This window comes from Micromys minutus, assembly GCF_963924665.1.
Source record: "Micromys minutus genome assembly, chromosome: 1".
Classification (NCBI taxonomy): domain Eukaryota; kingdom Metazoa; phylum Chordata; class Mammalia; order Rodentia; family Muridae; genus Micromys; species Micromys minutus.
The window spans coordinates 63,654,069-63,677,451 of record NC_137969.1 but is presented as its reverse complement, the minus strand read 5'-3'; the positions used below and the strand labels follow the sequence as shown (position 1 = coordinate 63,677,451).

The 23,383-nt window shown below is 39.0% G+C and overlaps 1 protein-coding gene across 1 annotated transcript in view; it reads right to left on the bottom strand.

The window, feature by feature from the left end:
- AHCTF1 (AT-hook containing transcription factor 1) overlaps positions 1-22,721 on the bottom strand; it is a 56,272-nt gene extending 33,551 nt beyond the window's left edge. Inside the window, exons 1-16 of the mRNA XM_080929629.1 lie at positions 22,420-22,721; positions 18,031-18,158; positions 13,212-13,465; positions 11,471-11,651; positions 10,436-10,643; positions 8,881-8,997; positions 8,194-8,278; positions 7,724-7,874; positions 6,352-6,484; positions 6,082-6,263; positions 5,422-5,483; positions 4,540-4,668; positions 3,709-3,799; positions 2,474-2,563; positions 1,373-1,513; positions 590-694 (exon numbers count right to left, since the gene is read on the bottom strand). Coding sequence (XP_080785755.1) covers positions 590-694; positions 1,373-1,513; positions 2,474-2,563; positions 3,709-3,799; positions 4,540-4,668; positions 5,422-5,483; positions 6,082-6,263; positions 6,352-6,484; positions 7,724-7,874; positions 8,194-8,278; positions 8,881-8,997; positions 10,436-10,643; positions 11,471-11,651; positions 13,212-13,465; positions 18,031-18,151 — 2,050 coding nt within the window. The 5' untranslated portion in view covers positions 18,152-18,158; positions 22,420-22,721. The remainder of the gene's footprint in view (positions 1-589; positions 695-1,372; positions 1,514-2,473; positions 2,564-3,708; positions 3,800-4,539; positions 4,669-5,421; positions 5,484-6,081; positions 6,264-6,351; positions 6,485-7,723; positions 7,875-8,193; positions 8,279-8,880; positions 8,998-10,435; positions 10,644-11,470; positions 11,652-13,211; positions 13,466-18,030; positions 18,159-22,419) is intronic.
- Positions 22,722-23,383: the final 662 nt, after the last annotated feature.

Genomic DNA, 23,383 nt, shown 5'->3' with positions numbered 1-23,383 from the left:
AAACATTTAATTGATGACAAGTATTAATAACCTTTAATCCTGGTACTCTAAAAGCAGAGGCAGGCAGATCTGTGTAAATTCCTGAACAGCCAGAGCTAAATAGTGATATCCTGTTTTGAAAAACAGACAGACAGACAGCCATATTAAGAGAACATTACACAAGCCAGGCATATTGGGGAGTCCCAGTATCCAGGAGATAGAAACAGGTGAATTTCTATAATTTTAAGATTAGTCTGGTCTATCTACATGAGTTTCAGGCCAGACAAGGACACATAGTAAGACTCTTTCTCAAACCAGAACTAAACAACAATAATCAGTTATATATATATATAAAAAAAAAAAAAAAAAAAAAAAAAAAAACAGTTTCACAATATAAGTTATAGGTAGTGATGTTTTTAGAAGCCATGTTTTTCTTAAATTTGCTCTCATTTTACATGTTAATCCAATGAATATATACATAGCCTCTGTAAGGAAATGAAGATACAAAAAAGGAGAATGCAGACTAGGCAACATAGTATAAAGGCTCAGAAGAGAACAGTAACATTAGAGTTAGGATGCTTCAATAAATATTCAGGTATTAATACTTTACCTAAGCCTTCAGGTAAAAGCCCAGAGTGGCAGAACCACAGAACCATTTGTGCATACTGACAGATAAGTTGGGTAACCATATGCTTATTGCTCAAGTCCACCAGTCCTATAAAAAAGAATCAACACTGACTGTATAACTTTCTATTTATCGACCACAAACGACAAATCAAAATAGTATACAGTATCCATATATAACTTGCATTTAGTATACACTGAACCAAAGTGAAGTTAAACAAATCTCTAAAATGTTAAGGTAACTCACTGACTAAAATAGGCATTTTTATGCAAACCACAATTGTTTCATGCAAAATGCAATTAAAACAGGTTAAAAATAGACTATTCAAATTAGGTCTTTAAATGAAATTGTACCTTTTGCTTTGTTGAAATGGCAAAATTAAGCATAACAAAACCCAAAAAACCAGTCACTTCTTTCAATACATAAATACATGTTAACTTCAAATTTTAAATTCTACTGGTAATAAATTAAATTCTAAGGCCACCAAGATGGTCCAGTGAGTAAATGTACCTCTTAACAAAGCCAGGAGACCTAAGTTCAATTCCTAGGATACACAGAAAGTAGACAAAAAACTAAATTGCCTTGTGATATCCATATAATATGGCATACGTACACTCACATTCACATAAACCCTACATATATACACAGAAGTTAATATTTTTTTCCATTTGAGAATTTCCTCTATATACAATGTCTTACCAAGTAAACAAGAACTGTAAGTAAATTAAGCAAAATTTAATAAAACGCTCATTTGTATAAAGTACATACCTCTCTCAGTGATACCCTGGGCCTCCATTGCAAAACAGCTCAAGACCGTGCTAAGGTTGCTAAGCAGTAAATGGCACTGCTGGATGGCCTGGATGGTCTGTGGGTCGATGAAACGACAGGAACCATCAAACAACGGCACACCTTCAAGGATAAAATACGTTAGCCCCAACACAGCAATTTACAATCAATGGGCATTTTTCTGAAGTCCCATTACTTAAAGAATGCTAGTCTTTACAAATATAAGCTAGCAAATTAGCGGTTTCAATATGAAGCTAGAGTAAGTAACTATATAGGTCAGAACCCTAACTTCAGAACTACTATACATGTCATAAGTTGTGCATTTACTTTAATAAGCATAACATCATAATTTCTGAGTCCCTCAAATCAGTTTCTAATTTTCTTCTTATAACACTTTATCTACACTTGAATTATCCTAAGGTCTTAAAAAAACAAAATCACCTTACAGCACAAGGTTTCCATTAACCAGCACAAACACTTAAGAACTGCAACAACAGCTGATCTACAGCCTGTTGTGAAGGCACATGTTAATTAATGTATTTCCAGTAAAAAACTTTGTTAAATATTGTCTAATACATACTTTTAATATAAATGTTTTCTTCTAGGACTGTAAATCTTAAAATTTTACATTCCCAAAATAGTAAAACTACTACTACTGAACTTGCTGTGGTAGTCCATGCCTGGAGTTCAAGCACTTGGAGGTTAAAGAAAATTCACTACAATTCAGGGCAAGAATAATTACAGCAATGGTTCTCAACCTCCCAAATGCCAAGACACTTTAATATTGTCCCTTATGTTGTGGTAACTCACCCTCAACCATAAAACTGTTTTTGTTCCTACTTCATAACTGCAATTTTGCTACTGCTATGAATAGTAATATAAATATCTGATAGGTCATTCCTGTGAAAAGGTCAGTTGTCCCTGGGGTTACCACCCATGATCTGTGAACCATTGAACTAATGAGGTTCACAACTGCTGAGGTCACTGACACCTACCTTGTATCAAACAAATGTTCATCTGTGATTATGACATCAAGATTAATTAACTATTAAAATTTATCCTGAATCCAGACTTAATACTTACAAAGCCTGTCAAATTCTTCTTTTGTGAGAACCACCTTATTCCACGTCCATTCAAGAACAAATCGTAGATTAGCAGCAGAATTTGGTTGTTCTTATTTATATTGATAAAAGGAAAAAGATAAAAAACAAAACAATTACCAACTCCAAAATGAAAATTAGTAACTTTGTAGGAGGAGCCGGGCCAAGTTCATGAGTTTTAACCAAGATCTACCATATGTACCTCGGTGCACCTCATCATAGGAGCAGTGCTGCCCAAGGTGCAAAACTGCAAGGAGATTGAAGGGAACAGGAAGAGCAATATATACAAACTGGAAAGCAGTCTTAAAAAGCAACAAATACCCAAAACAGTCCAAACCAACAAAAGGCCTATAGTTTTAAAAATATGACTTCAAAAATTTCGCCATATTAAAGAATATTTAAAAGACCAAAAATCATGCTAGGCATGATGGCACATGCCTTAAATGCCAGCACTTGAAAGGCAGAGGCATTCAAATCTCTGAGCTTTAGGCCGACTTGTCCACAGAGTGAGTACTAGGGCAGCCAGGGCTACAGAGAAACCCTGTCTTCAAAACAAAACAAACCCCCAAACAACTCAAAACACACAAAAAATGCTGTATTCCTGTAACTCCCACTAAGCTACAAAAACATTTCTGGAACACTGTTAAGTACTCAGTTGGTATTAACCTTTGTAATCACACAGTTGTTTTGTTTTTTTTTTTTTTTTTTTAAGTGAACACCTTTTGAAATAAAATCAAAATGATTAAGAAATAGGAAGCTTTCTTTCAAATGATCATACTGTTCTTTCAACACTATAGGGCAGAGTATGTGTGTGTGCATGGACATTATGTAATGAATAAACATTCATACTAGTGTGAAGTCTTCAGTGACTTTAAAAGGTTATAAAGTAACACATTGCAGAATCTGGTTTATGACCATATGACAAAACTGTAGCAGTAGAGCAGATTAGTGCTCAGGCACTGGGCACACTACCTCTTAGGAGGTAGATATGAGGGGCAATACTTAGGATCTTGGCTGTGATACTGCAAAAGGTATTTTCTAGACTGCACCACTGGGGGTTGAAACTGGTCTAAAAGCGTCAGATTCACTCTTTACTATGCCCTACAATGTTATGTGAATTTAAAATGATCTCATACATAAAGGCTGACTAAAAAGTAAAACCATAAACTATAACTGTAAGAATATAAATATTCTATTTTTACAAAGTGAAGCTGTTACCTTCTATTATCCATGTTCTAATGTAACCAGTCAAAAGTCCCAAGGAACTTGTCTGAATTGCTGCTGACAATATAGCTTCTAATTGTTCTTCCTAAACCATGTTAAAAAAAACAAAGACAAAACAAAACAACATTATGAAATCACAGGCAGTGAAAGGTTGGAAAGTAGTTATGATGCTAGTTATAGTCAGAGAGACAATAAAGCACATTTGTAAAATTAAAGCACTTGAGAGAATAAAACAGGAGGACAAGTTTGATGCCAACCTGAACTTAGCAATGAGAAAACCAAAGTAATCCACAGCATTGTAAGGAGGTGGGAAACCCAAACACTCACAGAAGACTTGTATGCCATGACCAAACTGGTCAGCTAAGGAAACCTGCTGTTTGTACTTTCATTCGTGGTGCTGGGGCCTGGGACACGCACTCCCCACTTGGCTGCATATTCTCAGTCAGGAGTCTCATGAAATGATAGGAGCAAGCCTTGTACAAATTACTTTGTGGCTTAGACCCACTTTGATCTTGCTATCTCAGTAAGTACGATTATATGCTTGCATTGCCAAGCCCAGCTCCATTTATGTCTTTTTAAAAGGTGTTTTACTGACATGTAAGTATATGTCAGATAAATACACTTGGTATCTCCTGCAGTTAAAAGAAGGTACTAGATCCCCTGAAACTGAACCAGTTTTCCTGACCACTGAGCATCTCTCTAGCTAAGTTTAGAGGATGTGCAAGTCAAATCCCAAGACCAGGACTATTCACCCTGAAACATGAGGCTACAGAATGGGGAAAGGGAAAAAAAATTCAAAAGAAAGAATAAAGTTAAATGTCTCACTTGACTTAAACTGGAAGGCTGAATATCAATAAGTCTTGGTGAGAGGAGACCAGCAACAAGACATCGATTATAACTATCAGGAATGACTTCATTAAGATTTGGTCCTGATTTCTTTAAAAATGTCAAAGTCTGTAATAGAGAAAGTCCAACATCAATTCAAATTTACACTTTACACTTAAAATTTGAGTAAAACTTAAAAACATCTCTGGAATACTGAAAGCCTAACTAAACCATATGATCAAGTAAAGGGGCTTAGAGATTCCCGAATGCAATGACATCAGTAAGACAACTGCAGTGTTTTCAGGAGTTGTAGACAAACATGTCTTAGTTTACTGAGAGAGCTGCAGTTAGTACAACCCCAGCAACTATGTGTGTGGCTGACTGCCAACTAAAAGGTCTGCACATCACAAACTATTCTTGTATCATTTGTCTGTCAACTCTGTATTATTTCTCAGAAGAAACAAGAAGCAACCCTCCCGGGCCATTACACAAAAGGCCAGGCCGTAGGAGTGGGACAGTCCTTAACTCTAGCAGTTAGGGGCCGGAGCAAACATCTGTGAACTGCAAACAGCCATTGCTCTATTGAGTCCCCGCCTCCAAAAAAGGCATCTAGAAGATGCAATAAGGCACTGACCTATTCACTTTTCCTTGGAGTTCAAGTAGATGGCATCCACATAAAGCTGCTAGAAACTGTTCAATGACGCTTCTATAGAGCAAGCTGTCATTAAAACTGAAGCTATTAAGCTCAGAAACCTAGCAGGAACTACTATGTAAGATGAATTAGTTTACAGATACCAGGGAAGCTTTAATGTATGAATCATCTGTATTGTAATATGTAATTTCAGCTCTAACACACTCAGCATGTTGTTAATTCATACATACCTCCTTCTGAAATCCAGTACACGTTAAATGGATAACTCCAGAATTTAACAAACAAGTGGCATCTTAAAAAGAAAATATTTTAGATTTTGAATTAAATGTTTACTACAGGTAATTACATTTTTATACTGAATAAATTAGCCCCCTCTTTAAAAACAAACAACAATAAAAAACACATGGTCTTACTGTGTGCTCCTGGCTGCCTTAAACTCTCAGAGATCTTCCTGCCTCTGCTGGGATTAAAGACATGCACCAAGCACATTGGACAAGAATTCCCCTCCCTCCCCCCAATCAAGACAGGGTTTCTCTGTGTATCCCTGGCTGTCCTGGAACCTGGTCTGTAGACTAGGCTGTCCTCGAACTTAGAATTCTGCCTACCTCTGCCTCTAAGTGCTAGAACTAAAGGTGTGTGTGCCATGCCAGCAATTATCAATTCCTCCCAAGATAGTGATAAACTTTATTACTAACATATTAACTGACATTTTCTGAAACACTCAAAATATAATTTACAAACATACTAATTTCTTATGTACATACAAATGTGTATCAAGGAAGTTATGCAAGTTACAACAGTGAGATATGAATAGATACTATGAATAAACTATACATACACTGAAATACTACATTTACACATTTTTCTCAAAAGTTTATGAAAATACATACCAAAATTAAAAGTACTCGGGTTAAAAAACTGCTCTGGAGGTGGATAGGAAGGAGGAACCCCTCGACTTAAACTTCTCTCATGTACTAGTATGTCCAAGATGTGATGTGGAGAAGTCCTACTCACAACCGAATCCAATGACCACAGTGCAAAATAAGAGCAATTATGCAGAGATTCTCCTGATCTAAAAGAAAAAGTTTTAACGCATTGAGACACCATCTTACATAACAATATCTGAGGGAGAAGAGGTGAGAAAACATTAGTAATCATACCTTAAAGAATCGGGCATTTGTGCATGATACCAACGATTTATGTCAAAAAGCCCTAAATATACAGAAGGCTTTCCCTGTCCATAGATATTCACTTGCCAGGTGAAGACAGAAACGCTAGTATCAGGGGACAGAGCTGCAAGAAAAAACAAAACAAAACAAAACAAAACAAAAAAACCCAGCTATTTTTCAAAACAGAATAAAGAACCGAAACAACCACAACAAAATAACAGTAACATTTAATTCATATTTTAGTAGATTTATGAAAAACATTTCTGTCTCTTGAGTCTCACTTATACCCTGATGTTCCTCATTACATTAGACATCAGGAAGTTCTCATCAGAAGGTTCTATCTTTACTTGTTCTCAGTTTATAGTTTATATCTTTGAGACAATAGACTACAAAGTGATTTCAATATTCCCCCAAAGACAGTAGACAGCAGCACCAGCAGCTAATCTAATACCTACAATAGACATAGGTCTTAAAGCACTGTAGTTTAATTCTTTAGAGGAACTGAGTTGAGAAAAGCAGATCTAGCCATATGATGAAGGCAAAACAAATACCTAGACCACAGCAGTGGAATGGCACCAGAAGGGGCCTTGGCAAGGAGAGAAAAGTAAAAACCTCAGATACCACTAATGGCAACTGAAAAAGGAAGCTGTGGACAGGGAGTGAGAAGAGAAATGGTACATAAAGTTCTAGATGTGAAAACAGAACCACAAATTTAAGAGTAGGAACTACAACACAGGGCATCTGGGATAAATGAACTTACTAAAAGACTCTGACATTCTCCTTTAATCTTTATAAAAGGCATAGATTATCATTTCATTTATAGAAGAAGCAGGACTCAGAAATGCAAAAACGGTCAAAAGTTACCACTAAAGAAAGGAATGGAAAACAAATCAATGTTGAACTTATCTAACCCCTGGGATCTTTACTCTGAAAGAAGTACAGAAGAAAAGAGAGAGAGAGAGAGAGAGAGAGAGAGAGAGAGAGAGAGAAGAAAGGAATGAAGAAACAAGGGGGCTAGGGGAACACAGCACGGTTCAAGAAAAAAAAAAAAACCAAAAACAACAACCAAAAAAAATAAAAAATAAAAAAAAAAAAAAAAAAAAAAAAAAACACAAGAGAAAAACATCCAAAGACAAATTGCACTAATTAAAATGGAGAACATTTTTCTGTCGAATTTGGTTCAAACAAGGGGGTCTTTCACTAGCTGATGTGTTCTGCAGTCATCCAGAGAACAGTAAGACCTAAAAGTCTGAATAAATGACATGCAGGATCTTAATTTTCAACTGTCAGAAATATTAATTCTAGAAACCTGTCATAAATCTGAAGCCATCACACAAAATAGTTAAGAGTACTTTTAACCAACCTTCTCTCATACTTTCTTCTCTGTCACCATGAGACGGAAATCTCTCTATACTCTGGCATCCCAACAATTTGGTATTACTGGTCTGCCCTCTTAAGGGAAACATGCCACCTGCTAGATCCAGTGTGTATCTTTCTTCGCAGTATTCTAATCCCTGCAATATAAAATATGCAGAAACTATAACACTATTCTAAGATTGTCCTAAAATGCAATAGTCCCATGCTAAAAGTTTTCCCACACAAATACTTTAAGAGAACTAATCACTCACAACCATAAATGTATACACCAAGCTAGATTTACATTCTCAAAAATAACTATTATAAAGTTTTTTAAAATGTGGGAGCATTCATACATTGTAGCTGGAGTATAAACTAGAACGCCCTAGAGGCCAGCAAATCTATTTCTGAATACAGTAGTAACTTGATAAAAGAACACCATATAGGAAAAAGGATAATGGTCTAATAACCACTTACCTCATATAAGATTTGCCCAGATGCCAAACATTTTCTATCACCAAAAGCCAGCTGAAGTAGATGCAAACTCAAAACATCCCCTTCACTGAAGAAAGAGAAATTAACTGGAGACACTAAAACATGCAGCTTATATCTTATCCTCCCAACGTTTTACATAACACACTGAATGCATATGGCAAACTGCAGCTGTATTTTCTTGTTTATATAGAATGTAATTAATGCAGTATGTGGTATAGTCTACAATTTTTAACCCAAAATTCTTTCTCGGATATTCCTCCTTCAATAAGTGTATTTTAATTATATATATATATATATATGCCTACCTTAAAAATATCAACTGCATTTCCTACCTTCCTTTGCACTAAGTCCTGGCTAAGAGGAATATAAATAGAACCATCCCATGGCAACTATGGAGAACATACCTCTGGAAATATGTCCTCCACAAGAATAGGCCATTACAACACGGATATGAGGTAAAGGTACCAAATGAATCAGATACAATGCATACACAGCACAAGGTACAGTGCCAAAGTACCTGGCAGTGGTATGTTTGTGTACACACACACACACACACACACACACACACACACACACACACACACACTTCAAATATTTCAAAAGAAACAAATTATTGCAGTTGACTCCTTTACCGCTATATCCTCAGCCTTACAACAAAGGCATACTGACCTATCCTGTGTGGACTGAACAGCCCATAAGTAACAGCAGTTACGAGGATCATTCTCAGGCTCTTGAAAGACAACTGCATAGACAGGAACTCTTCCACCTTCCAACTGTGTATAGTATCTAAAACAAAACAATGCACTGCTTATTTTCAAATTTAAAAAGTACCTCATGTAAAATCTGGGTTAAGGAGCAACTATTTATACAGTTTCCTAAATTCAGTATTCTGGGCGATACAGCTAAGCTGTTTTACCTTCAAATACACACAAGGCAGGATAAGACCATCCCATACTATCACTCTTAGGCAGAACAGGAACAATGGCTAAACTAAATCACATGCATACACTTATGTGATAACTAGAGTTTCTCGTATTGTGTTCCTCAAAGAGTGCCCTAAGAGACAGAGAAACCGTTGTAACATTCCATTCCAACTCAACCACGTGGGAATTTTGTCATCACTGATATCCGTTTGCTCTTTCAGAGAGTCTCATGTCACCCAGGCTGCTCTCAGATCTGCTACAAAGCTGAAGCTGGCCTGAGCCTCCTACTCCTCCTACCTCCATCTCCACCTCTCCATGGTGGCATGATGGCACTTACCTCTGCAAGCTATCCCTCGGGTTTAAAGTCAATTTTCTACAGTAGATGAGGGTCTATGAGATGGCTCAGCTTGTAAATCATGTGCTACCAATCCCGGTAGCCTGAATTCAATCCTTAGGATCTACATGATACAAGGAGAGAGATCCCTCCAAGTCATCCTAACTACCACATGCACATGTACACCCCACCCAACTAAGAAATCAGGGACAAAAAAGGCAATGAATAAGAAACTGAAGAGTTTTCATAATCAGCCTTACAAGCATAAGCCCAGCAATAAATGTTAGAGAAAACAATGCTGTACATGTAACAGTTTCCCAGATGCTGTATTAGCAGAAATTCAAAACAATGAAGTTGAACAGAGAATAGCCTGTAAGAAAGACAAAATACCCAAGAAAACCTGTCAATATACAGGGGCTGGGGGGATAAAATGTAAAAAAAAAAAAAAAAAAAAAAAAAAAAAAAAAAAGTCAAATGAGCACTGGCATTTCAATTAAATTATATTTAAGGAAAAGTTTTGACAGCATAAAAATTTACCAATTATTTAATAATTGGTTAAAAAAATACCAAGACCACTTAAACTGTTGCTTTTAATAGATTTAGAGGCAGCAGAGTTCTCAAAGAACTCATAGTATAAACATATACAGTTTATCTGGTCAAACTTGCTCAGCAAATGGACCATGATAATGACTGTAATGCCCCTTCCCCTTTCTCTTTCTTCTTGTGAAGCCCAGAGTTGCATGGATCTTGCTTCGCTGTCCATGCCAGCCTCCAATCTTGATCCTTGACTCAGATGCTTTATAAACTCTGAAAGAATCAACCTAAATTCACATGCTAATCAAACTATGGCTTAATTCAATAAATTACTCAAACCATCATTTTCCTCATATTAATTTTCAAATAATTGATACATTATACTTTAAAAGAAATGATTAGCCAACAACTAAGTGGAAAAAATTATACTTACTCTCTTTTCATGCTTTTCATGTTCCAAAGTGCTAAGTAACCATCAGAAAAACCCACAGCAAGCTGATTTGTCCTGCTAATGTAACTGAGGGTAGAAATGGCTACTCCAGATGGGCTTAACAACTGGAAACATAGGTGGCGCCCCTCTCTCATCACACTCTCTCTGATGTGTGGTACTTCAGCTGGGATACCAGTGATAACTTCAAGGTCTAAAACAAAAGACAACATTAAGAAACTAAGTAAGGGCCAGCAGAATCCAATTCCTACATTCCTATGTCAAGATGGTTCACTTGATAACACATCTGCCACTGAGGCTAATGACCTGAGTCCAATTCCTGGGACCCACATGGTAGAAAGAGAGAATCATCTCCTCCTGCAAGTGTCCTCTGACCTTCACATGTACACCATGACAGACATATCCCTTCATACACACATGCACATAAAATATAAGATTTTAAAATAAAGACAAGATGAAGATAATCAAATCTAAAGATGTTCCCTGACTTCTCTACACATGTATACAATTCCAGTTCCCAGAGTACCCAACATCATCTTCAAACCTCCACAGGTACCAGGTATATGTAGGAAAAACTCATAGGTCTTATTGGTACATACATAAAAACAAATCATTAAACATTTACCATTTCTTTCTTTTCATTTTTCTTGAGAAAGAGTCATTAAATAGGCAGCGCCAGCCTGAGCTTTACAGATTCCATGCATGCTAGCCTGAGCTCACAATCCTGCTGCTTCAGCCCCCAGGTCTCTGCAGTTCTCAAGGCCTACTTTAACATACCAACGCCAATAAAGTGACTAGAATGCCCAGGTACACATAATAAAAAAAATTTCTATGTGAAAAAATTAGCCATTTAAAAAACAATCCAGATCTCTGAATTTAAAGCCAGCACTGTCTACAGAGCAAGTTCCAGGACAGCTGGGGCCACACAGAGACACACTATCTGGAAAAGCCAAAAATTCTATTACACCACAACACTGAAATGCTCAATTTTTGTTTCCCAGTAACAAATAGATGAATTACCTGATGCCTCAACTTCATTTTGACTGCATGACAAGTCATCCAAACATAAGTCAATAAGAAGGATCTGTCCAACATCAGTTACCACAGCCGCCACACCAAACAGCCATCGAAGACTTGGGTGTAAATGCTGGGTACTTGCACTGGCTCCTCCATGGTTAATTATTGGCTCAATAGCTGTTACCTAGGATCCAGAATATGATTAGAAGCTAAATCCATTCTACAACAAATAGGATTTGCTATTAGGGCAGATCAGTAACTTGAACAGTCTTAAATATTACACAGAACCATAATCTGCATGACACTTATGAAACTCAAAGATACCACAAAATTATGCTATTATTCAACATAAACAATGAAAATTAACCAATATTTATTGATTGCTTAGTCTATGATAGTCATTTGCTACTTGGCTCATTTTATGTTTATATATTTACTGAATTATATGCAATCTGTTTAAAGATGAAGTTGACTAAAGCTTGAAACACAAAAATCATAAAACTCTTAAGCATACAACTCAAACAACACTGCTTTAGTGTAGAGCTCATAAGTAGCCACTTCAGAATCATCCAATATAAGAAGAGGAAACTAATCATTTCAGAAAATTTTAGTTTACACTTCTCCAGTGGTTTGAAGAATGGACCCCATATATGTGAACGTTTAGTCACCATGCAGTATAACTGTTTGAATGGATCAGATGGATTGGGAGCCGTGTCCCTGTTGAAGTAGGTGTGGCAAGCACACAATAGGCTCAGGTTCTGTCCCTGTTCTTTGTCTCTCAGCATAAAGCTCTCAACTACTTGCCCACCATGCCTGCCCACTGCGTGTTCCTGGTCATGATTATAATGGATTAAGCCTCTGACACTGTAAACAAGCTCCCAATTAAATGTCTTTTCAGAGTTGCTTTGGTCATGGTGTCTTCTCTTCATAGCAATGGAACTGTGACTAAGACACTTTCCAAATTACATAACAGCAAAAAAGGCAATGAGCGCACACACCCCAGACAAGATGTCTATTGTATTTTTATCAAGGCAGGTAACACCAGGGCTAGAGAAATGGCTCAGCTGCTCTTCCAGAGGTGTAGGGTTCAATTCCCAGTACCCATATGATGGCTAACAACCAGTTTAACTCCAGTTCCAGCAGATAAAATGAATGCCCTCTTCTAGCCTCTGTGGGTATTGCTTACCGCACACAGACAACATATGCAGGCAAAGCAAACATTAAACTTCAATATATTTTAGGAGATGATGGGTACCGACTCTTTAAATGAGTTATAACCCATTTTTTTTTTTTTAAAGTTAGGGTCTCAATGTATAGCCCTGACTTACCTGGAACTTAATATATACATAGAAAATGAGGTTTGCCTTCAACAGTGATAGGATTAAATAAATGTACTGCCATGCCTGGTCATCTTAAAGTTGAAAGAACCAGTAAAATGGTTCAGACAGTAAAACTACTTGCTACCCAATGATGCAAGCCTTACAACCTAAATTTGATGCTTAGAACCCAAATAAAGGTAAAAGGAAAGGTTTGAGTCCCACAAGCTGCCCTCTGACCACATGAGCACATGCACATATACACACCCATGCACACACAAATAAAACATTTTAAACTTTATATTGAACGTGATACACAAAAATACATTAATTATTTAATGTACAATTCAATGAATTTAAGTTAAGCAAATCTTGTGAGCTTTCAGCTTGAAAAGCAAAACTATCAAGGTATCGTAAATAGTACATACCCTTCCAGGAAGAACAACTGCTTTGACCACTCTTGATATACCAAGGTCATAAAGACAAAGAACACTCCCATCTGCTTCTTCTAATCCTATTAACAATCCAGTTCTCTTATGCCAAGAGAATTCTTTCACTGCAAGGACTACAGGAGGCTGTTCATTTACTCCACTGAATCTATATGCAGACAACCGCTCTCCTGTTAGGGAGTTTACAACTTCAAGTTGAGGGCCACAAGCTAAGCATGCTAGTCCATTTTTCCCTATGGAGAAAAAAAAAGAAAGAAAAAGTTTAATATAATAACAAATCTAATAATTAGCTCTTTTATATATGAACATTTACTTTATTATACAAACTATTGTAAATTCTTCCTAAATTGAAAACAATGCATTTATAGAGCACAGTGTAACTCAAAATAAATAAATCAATTAAATAAAAGGCAACTACAGCAGTAAGACCATGCAATAAAGAGGGAACAATGGTCCCCAAATTCATAAATGTACTCCTCATCTCAGCTCAGTAGGACATAAAGTAACCAAAGCTTAATGTAGTTTAACTTGTCTAAAGTTGCAGGGAACACAAGCAAACAGATCCCAAGACCTGGTATTCTGGGACACCCTGAATAGACCACACTTCAGAGGCAGCAAGAGCTTCAAAACATGAACTGTCCAGGTGCTAGCGATCACAAGCTTACAAGATGTTTAACAACAAAGTATTAGGATATCTTCTTTGTCTCCTAATCCTGCTCAAACTGTATTCTTTCTTTAAAATCACTGGATAGTCCATAGCAGGTCCGTAACAATCTAATTTGTTCAGTGCTATCTAGCCACTAAGTAAACAAAACATTAAGAAAACAAACAAAAAAGGACAAGAGAGCAGACACAGTAAAATAATATACTAGTCAGTCTCTGTGAAAAGAATGGATTGATTAGTTTCATCTTACAGACAAAATTATGATTTACTTTCAGATCCTAAACTGGACATGATTGTGTATGCTTGTAATCCCAGCATTTAAGAGACAGAAGAAGGAAATTATATAGTAAGAAAGAACAAAACTCAAACCAAAGAGATCCTACATTTTCTCATGAGCAACTAGATGAATGGAAGTAACTTTACTACTACCATGGAGACGACCATTATTGTGTAACAATTTTTTTCTAATGAAAACCCTACCCCCAGGAGAGGGAAGATTCATGGTGCCCTGAAAGTAAACAGTGTACACAGTTGGGAAAGTTTAAACTTGTAAGAATCATGGGGTTCCCCCTCCCCCCTGCTGGGAGGAGACTACCAAAACTAACAGGCAAAATGTATTAAAAACTCCAGGGGAACAACTTTCACGAGTTATCATCCATGTTGGGGATGGTTTCTCAATGATGTGTCTGCTTTTGTGTCACCCCTTTTCCTGTAGTATTCCTCACTCACTCCTCTAAATAATTCCAATAAACTCACTGGTTTGTCAAACTGAACTCTGATGTAACTGTCCCTTTGGTCTGCTGTGGGTTCTGTATCTAGGTTAAGCAGTAAGTTCTGTTTCCCCAGGAAAAGCCTCACAAATACAATAGCTTATCATTAAAGGATACTGTTTATGAAAATAGTGAGACACAATAAAATGGACACCTAGAATGCCAAACCTTAAAGCTCCGCTCTGCAGTTTATCTTTGTACCAGGGTCACATTAATTAACCTTTTTTATTCTCAGCTACACAGAATAATACCCACTTAAACGTTTTCTACCTTCGCAATAAAAGGCTGCCTTGGTGCCTAACAAAGTAAGCACCACAACTATTTTTAATCCAAGACAATAGCACTATAAAAAGGCAGATGAAAGACATTTCTGTAGCCAAGCATGGTAACATACACTTTTAATCCCAGTACTCAGAAGGCAGAAGCATTCAAATCTCAGAGTTCAAGGCCAGCTTGGTCTATGTGGTAAGTTCCAGGACAGACATAACTATAGTGAGACCTAGTTTCACAAAATAACAAAGAAAATGGAAAAAGATGTTGTATCACCATACAAAAGTTAAATATTAAGAGGTCTTATTCAGTGAGATTCCTTTTTCTTTTCACTTCCATAGGGAGAGAAAGAGCCAATGCCATTCCATCAGGATCACAGACAACCAGGATCAATAGTGGATCTGTGTTCTGTGGGGCTCATGAGAACAATCTTAGCACATTTGCAGTCCCAAGGCCATCACTTATGCAGTCTCTTCTCAGCAGCACACAACCGGAACAAGAAGCACAGAGGAGCCACTGCAGCGATGTATTCCTATCTATTTGGAAAAGTGATCAAGATGACAAGAAACCAGTCATCCAAAGTTGATTGGGAAATGGAAGGGGACTTGCCCTAGAGGAAGATTTGAATCCAAACAAACAAAACACTTAAGGCCAGGATTTGTTGAAAAAGTAAAAGCCAAGACTGGAGAGATGGCTCAGTGGATATGAGCACTCACTTTTCTTGTGATGACCTGGGTTCAGTTCCAAGCACCTATCATTTATAACTCTTGTTCTAGGACATCTGATGCCCTCTTCTGACCTTGGAGAGCACTGTACCCACCTAATACATATGCAAATATGCAGGCAAAGACACAAGCATAAATCATTATAAAAATTCAAAAGAAAAACTAACTGTACAAATACATTGAGAATTTAAAACATCTTACAGACTTATAAGCCAGGTAAGATTTCATATTTATATTATGACTACATACTGTGTATAATTAGGCATCCTACAGTAAATATGACTCCAAATTTTTTGACATCACAGAAAATGGCTTTTTAAAAACAGAATTTTCAGCTAAGTAGTAATGGCCCAGTGCTTGGAAGGCAAAGGCAGGTAGGTCTCTGTGAGTTCCAGGATAGCCTGGTCTACAGAGCGAGCTCCAGGACAGCCAAGACTACACAGAGAAATCCTGCATCAACAAAGAAACAAACAACAACAAAAAACAAAAACAAAAAATCCTCCCACAACAACTAAAAAAAAAAAATTTTTTTTTTCCAGGCTGGTAAGACAACTCAGTGTGCAAAGAGCTAATGATTTGAATTCAATCTCTAGGATCCCTACTTCAGAGGACAGGACGAGTGTGACAAGCTGCCCTCTGACCTCACAGAATGTGTGATTCCATTCTCCCCACAAATCCCACAAAAAATAAGTATATGTATATAATCTTCCCAGTGGAAGTTTTGGAGACTCCTGGTAAATGACCAACTGTCTTCTAATATGAATATAGTATTCCTTTGTACATTTAAAATATATGTTTATCTATTACACTTTGATATATTGTCTCTTCACTGTTAACTTTCAGATATATCCCTTTTGGTTTTGGATGTTTAACCCATTTTTTTGTTTCCTTTTGCCATTTTTTCTTCTCTCACAAGAGAACAAAATGTGCCCATGTTAAGAATCCAACATGGGAGCTGGAGATGGCTCAGCGGTTCAGAGCACTGACTGCTCTTCCAGAGGTCCTGAGTTCAAATCCCAGCAACCACATGGTGGTTCACAATAATATGTAATTAGATCTAATGCCCTCTTCTTGTGTGTTTGAAGACAGCTACAGTGCACTTATTAAAAAAAAAAAAAAAAAAAAAAAAGAATTCAACATGCCTGCCCTTGCCCCTCAAAGGCCAGCTGAAGGGTAGACTCCTGGTATTGAATATGTCCTAACAATACTGAATTAAGAAGAGCCTCCTTTGGTTTCTACTAGCTGGCCTAAGGAAGCATACTATCCTGTTTTATCACTTTCTACCCTATGTAATATTAGCATGCCAGCTTAGTTTACATAACCTTATTTTATATTGAAATAAAAGAAATTTATAATAACCATTCTAACTTCTTACAGGGAAATGCTTTTTAGAACTATTAACTTCTTCCCAGATAAGATGAGGGCTCCTGTGAGTAGCTATGGGCATATGTATGTACTGAAAAGTGTACAAGCTGGGTGTCTTGCTTCATTCCCTTGAAACAAGGTCTTCCACTGAACTTGGAACTAGTACAGCAGACAATCAAGCCCCAGTGACCCTTTCTGTCCCCACCACACACAGTACTGGGATTGCAGGTAGATGTGTATCGCAATTGTTCATGTGAGGCCAGGCTTTGGGTATCTTTTATGGCTCCCCTCCACCTTGCTGTTGTGACTGTCTTCCCAGCTTTGACTACACGGGCAAGGGAGTAAGGCCCTTCAAATCTACCTCCTTCCTAGAAATTCTTGGGTTAGATATAAACCACTGTGTCCTGCTTTTACATACCTGCTGCAGATTTAGAACTCAGATTCTCATGCTTACAGTATATACTTTACTGAGTTATCTTAACTTCCCACCCCTTATGAGTTTCTAATAAGAAAAAGTTAGAATCTACTGTCCCATAAATTTACTGATGTGTTCCAGGGCATAGTTTTACATTCATAGTTACAGGTACTATAGAAGTATATTCTGCCTAGGTTTTTTTTTTTTTTTTTTTTTTTTTTTTAGAAAAAAGAAAAAAATACATATATATCAAACCAAATTGGTAATTTTAAAAAATATTTATTTTACTTAAGTGTAGGCATGTTTATCTCTATGATATAAGATTGCCTATGGAGGCGAGAAGAGGATGTTGGGGCTCTTGAAGTCAAAACTGTAGGTCTGTGAATGGTTGAAAATCCCAGCTCCAGTCTTCATGATTAAGCAGCAAGTATTCTGAACTGCTAAGCTCTGCCTGCATCTATGCATGTGGATGCTTCTCTATGTGTAGTGCAATTAAGCTAAACCTAGGACTGTGGATAGGGCCAGACAGCACGTGTCATACTGCTGAGCTCTAATCCCAAATTAGTGAATCTTCAGCAATTTTACTTACCTGCAGCAAACTTTCCACGAAGCACAGACTCTAATGTTATCTCATCTTCTCCAAGAGCTTCAATAGTCACTTCCGGGAACTGCAGGAGATCACTAGTCACTTGAGCTGTCAGGTCTTGCATACTTTCACTGTGAATATTTTTTAAAAATAAAATAATTACAATTACTTGTTCTATTGTACAGTATACTTCACTATTTCTAAGTCAAGATGAATGTGAAAGAAAGCAAGCCACACAAAATTAAATAAAGTAAAATAAGTATACATATAATGGTTCAATGTAGTCTCACTTATAAAATTTTGGTTTCCTAAAAAAACATTTCTTTCAAGCAGCCTTATAAAGTTTCACAATGCCTCCTGAGGATATCCTTTATTTCCACATTCTGTGAACACTGCTTCCATGTTATTTACCTTACTGCCCAACCTTCGGAGAGAGCAAAAGCAGTTAAGACAGACAGGTAAACACAGGAATGTCCACATTAAGAGTTACCTCTGTTCTATACTACATTCCTTTTCCTTTTTGTATGCTGAGAACTGAACCCAGTACTAAACTAGTATCTTCAACCCTATAAAGCTGTTTTTTTTTCAATAAAAAAGAAAAAAAACTCCATAACGTCCAGATTCTCAAAAACCACAAAAATTGGATCTGATGCCTATCTTTTATTGGACAGAATAAATTTAAATTATCTTCGATTTCCAATATCTATAAGACTAAAAGTCTCTTTATGACTTCTGTTGTAAATAACAAAGAGGAGGACTGGAGAGATAGCTCAGTGGTTAAGAACATTTGCTGCTTTTGGGGAGGACACAGGTTTTGTTCTAAGTAGCTACATGGTGGCTCACAACCACCAATATAACTCCAGTTCCAGGGAATCCAATGCCTTCTGACCTCCACCTGCAGTACGCATGCAACATGCATGTGGTTCACATACATGCATGCAGACTAAACACCCATACACATAAAATAAGACCAAAAATTCTGGTTCAATATAAAAGCACCTTTCTGAAAGACTGAGATGAAAAGTGGGGGTGGGGGGAAGGGAGATGGACAATAAGAATTCTTAGACACAAGCTGGCTTTGATCTTAAATATTAACTATCAAATCTAGTCCTTGTGATCCCATCTTGTTTAATGTACTCTGAGTTCTAAAGAGGCAGACTCCTCAGGCTAGACATGATTATAGACAGGTCTATAATCTTGGTATCTGGGAGACAAAATGAGGAAGTTAGTCATAAGTTCCACGCCAGTTTGGTCTACATGGTAAGTTCTAGACCAGCCAGTGAAGTACAGCAAGACCCTACCTAAAAAATAAAGCTCAGCCCTAAAGCAGAAATTAATGCAAGCCTACATTGTCGGAATTACTATACGAGGTCATCAACTCTGTTGCTTCAGTTACAGACTCGGTGTCCACTTGAAAGGCAGCAAGTTATTGCGGAGGGGTAAAAGACTTCACAGTCAAGATTCATGAATTACAAAAATGGGAAAAGACTGGGAATAGAAATACAGAAAAAGACTAAGCAGGCTGGAGTGAAATCCAACCTGAATTAGCCAAGAATTTGCAATTAGAAAAAAGGGAGACAAAGCTTTTCTATGTAGAACAAACTGACCTCAAATTCTGAGACATCCCCCTGCCTCTGCTTTTTGGGTGCTAGGATTAAAGGTATGTATCATTACATACTACCACAACAAATTTTAAGATATAATTTTAAAATCCCTCAATATTCAGCTTCTCTTATTTTTTAAGTATTACTATTTCATATGAAGAGCAAAATTTATAAGGCTAAGAAACTTAAAATACCACAGACCAGTTTTTGAAGTGAAATATACACATTTTCAAAGTAACTGAATTCTACTGACTAAAAACAAAATTCTAAACCTAGCTATTAAATAAATATCTGGTCTAAAACCAAATGGACAGAGCCTTTCACTTCTAATCCAATCACCGCTTTACGTTCTGTTGAGTTTTAGTTTTCAGACAGGATTTCTGAACTCCTGGTCTTAAACTTCTGCTATCTGCCACCATTTGCCACCTACTGTGATTATAGGCACACACCGCCATTCCTGGTGCTTTTTAAAACACTGTTCTGGGAAAGACAGACCTCAAGGGCAACTAGAAGAGGGCGTTCAGAATCACAGCATCAGACACAGGAATAAATGCAATAATAGAGATAGGTATATTGTGAAATCCTAACAAACAGATTTAAAAAAAAAAAAAAAAAGCAGCAGGGACTGAAGGAAAGGCAATCCAGAGACTGTCCCACATGAGGATCCATCCCATATGGAGCGACCAAACCCAGTCACTACTGCTGATGCCAAGAAGTGCTTGCTGACAGGAGCCTGGTATGGATGTCTCCTGAGAGGCTCTGCCAAAGCCCTACTGATACAGATGAGGATGCTTGCAGCTAACCATCAGACTGAGCATGAGGACCCTAATGGAGGTGTTAAGAGAAAGGACTGAAGGAGCTGAAGAGGTTTGCAACCCCATAAGAACAACAACATCAACCAACCAGATCCCTCAGAGCCCCTAGATATGGAGGGACCCATGGTTCCAGCTGCATATGTAGCAGAGGATGACATTATCTGGCATCTATAGGAGTAGAAGCCCTTGTTTCCCCAGTGTAGGAGAATGCCAGGGTGGTGAGATGGGAGTGGGTGGATAGGAGGGGAAGCATCCTTATAGAAAGAAGGGCTGTGGTGCACAGCCACCTGTAGACAGAGGCAGGCAGATCTAGGCAAGCCTGGTCTATAGAGTGAGTTCCTGGACAGCAGGATTTGAAATGTAAATGTGAGAACTTTAAAGTTAAACTAACATGCTTCAAAAGATGAGCCTAAATACATTAAACACCTTTGCAATAATAAGAGCCAAGGGACTTGTCTTACTCTGTGTGGCTGAAAAAGAAAGTCTGTGAGATAAGGTTGGGTAGAATAGACATACTATACACCTTTAAGCTAACCTAGAGAAGGAATGCTTCATTCTTGGATTTATAACTTTAGGATCTAAAAGGCTATGTTTTATTTGTTAAGTGGAGATCAGTGCTCCAACTTTAAATGCTTACAAAAAATTAGGTTGCCTTACACACTGGTAACATTTTACTACTAAATTACTATGTGGTTCAGGCCTGTAATTCCAGCTATTCCCTGAGCTGAAACAAGGACAGAAAAATCCAAGGACCTCCTGGCTACAAAGTGATAACTGTCTCTCAAGTGTACACAGAGTAGCTCAGAAGTAGTTCCCCCGCCTAACACGTGTGAGGCCATAGATTCAATCCCCAGAACCACTAAAACTACAAACTAAATCTCAGAATACGGTCTTCCCATAGTACTAGACATCACCGTATGAAATAAGTATTCTCCCCAACAACTTCTGTTTTCCGGGAGGCTGACAGTTAAAGACAGTTCTTAAAGCCTACGGATTCTTTAGTATATCAAGAACCAAATTATATTCTCTTCTAAAGAACCCACGCTCTTTAAAAAATGTCTCCAACTGTCTATTTGAAAAAGAAAAAAAAACCCCACAAAACCCAGCGACTTGGTTATAGCTCGGTGGTTGAGCTCGAGCTTAATATCCGCGAGGTGGTGGCTTGGATCACTGGCAAAAATATCAAAAATATACAAAAAATAACAACGCTCATTTTCCTATAACACCTCTAGAATGTCTGCCGTGTGCTTTGGGAACCAAAAAAATAAAAAAAAAAAAATCAAACGATCCCATGCTGGGGACACAACTCAGAGGTGGAGCGCTTGCCTTGGCGTGTGTGAGGACCTGAATGCCATCCTTCACGGTACCAAAAAAGGTTCCACAAAGTCAACAAAAGCCACCTGTCTCAAACGGACCATGTGTACCTATCAATTCAAAAAGATATAACTGACTCTCCAAAAAGTCAACCAAAGGCAAAAGTAATCGGCTCTATCGCAGACGAGCTCTTGACAGTTATCTTAGATGTCCTGTGCCAGATCCATTCAGTCCTGTGGCCCACATCCCGAGTTAAACTTTTTTTCCTCCGCCCAGGACTCACCCAACCCAAGCACAGGACCATGTGGAGCACACGCCAACACTGGAGAGACTCAGAGCGCCCGTGGTTGTCCGCGGGGAACGCCCCACAAAGGTCTTCATCGCCCCGCTACACCGTGACCGCTCGAGGTCTCGAGTCAGGCTCGTCCCGGGTGGCGGAGATCCCGCCCACAAGCGCGGGAGACCAGCCGGGAGACTCGACTCTGCGGCCATGTGCCCGCACCCGCCGCCAAGGTTATGTAACTAACGCCCGAGCGCTGGAACGAGCCGCACCGGTCGCGGCTCGCGGACGCCGCTTCCCCGCGAGGCTGTGAGCCCGGACTAGGCCCGGGCCTCGCCGCCCCGCCCTCGGCACGCGGGCCTGCGGTTCCCCGCCCTACCTGAGCCCGCCGGCCAGGCCGCCGTGGGCCGCGGTGTTGTTGCTTCCGCGCGGTCCGTCACAGCATCTCCCGGGAGACACGGCCCGGCGCGCGCCCCCGCCCGCGGAAGCCGCTTCTCTCTCAGCCTCTCGCCGGCCCCTCAGGCCCCGGCAGCGCCTTCTCCCAATCCCGGCTTCGAACTCGTCCCGCCGCCCGCGCCGCGTCCTCCCCGCTGGCGACTCGACTTACTGGGCTGGCACCACTCGGGCCGCGCTCTGCGCAGTACCCCGGGCGCACTGCCCAAACCCCACACACACAGCCACTCCGCCGAGGGAAGGATCGCGGCCAGGGCGGGGAGCCGAGTGCAGATCGCGCTGCGGGGCTCGGACTTCTCGCGAGGGTTCCGGCCTCGGGCGCCGACTCCGCGGGAATTTTCAAACTTTCCCTAGTAGGCCTTTCAGAAAGGGAGAAAAGGGAGACTACGCCACGAAGGGAGAATTATTTACTTACAGCAGGGTCTCTCCGCCTCCTAGGAGTAGATAGGCAATAGACTACAAATCCCAAAGGGCTTTGCGTGCTGGGCGTGGCGCAGGGAGTGGCCGGCTTGGTCGAGCTAAGGCCCGGCCTAATCTGGTGAAGGTTCCTACTGACAGTCAAGGGATAATCTTTCCTCTATGACTGCTACCCTTGCCTAATCTTTTGTCATATATATCTGAGGCTGGGTATGTATTCTGCTGGTAGAGCATGTGCTTGGCATGCACGAAGCTGTGGATTCCATTATGCCAAACCTGTTTCCTTTTCGATTTGTTAGTATTGAGAGACGATGAGTTAGATAGACTCTCTAGTAGGCAGACAGGGAGACTGGCTGTGGCGTATTTCCAAGATGGCCAGCTTTCTTTCTTAACCTCCTGACTTGAGGCAAAAACCTGGCAGATTTATCTTCTACAAGCAGTCTGCGTGCTGATGGACGGGTTCGATAAGTTCA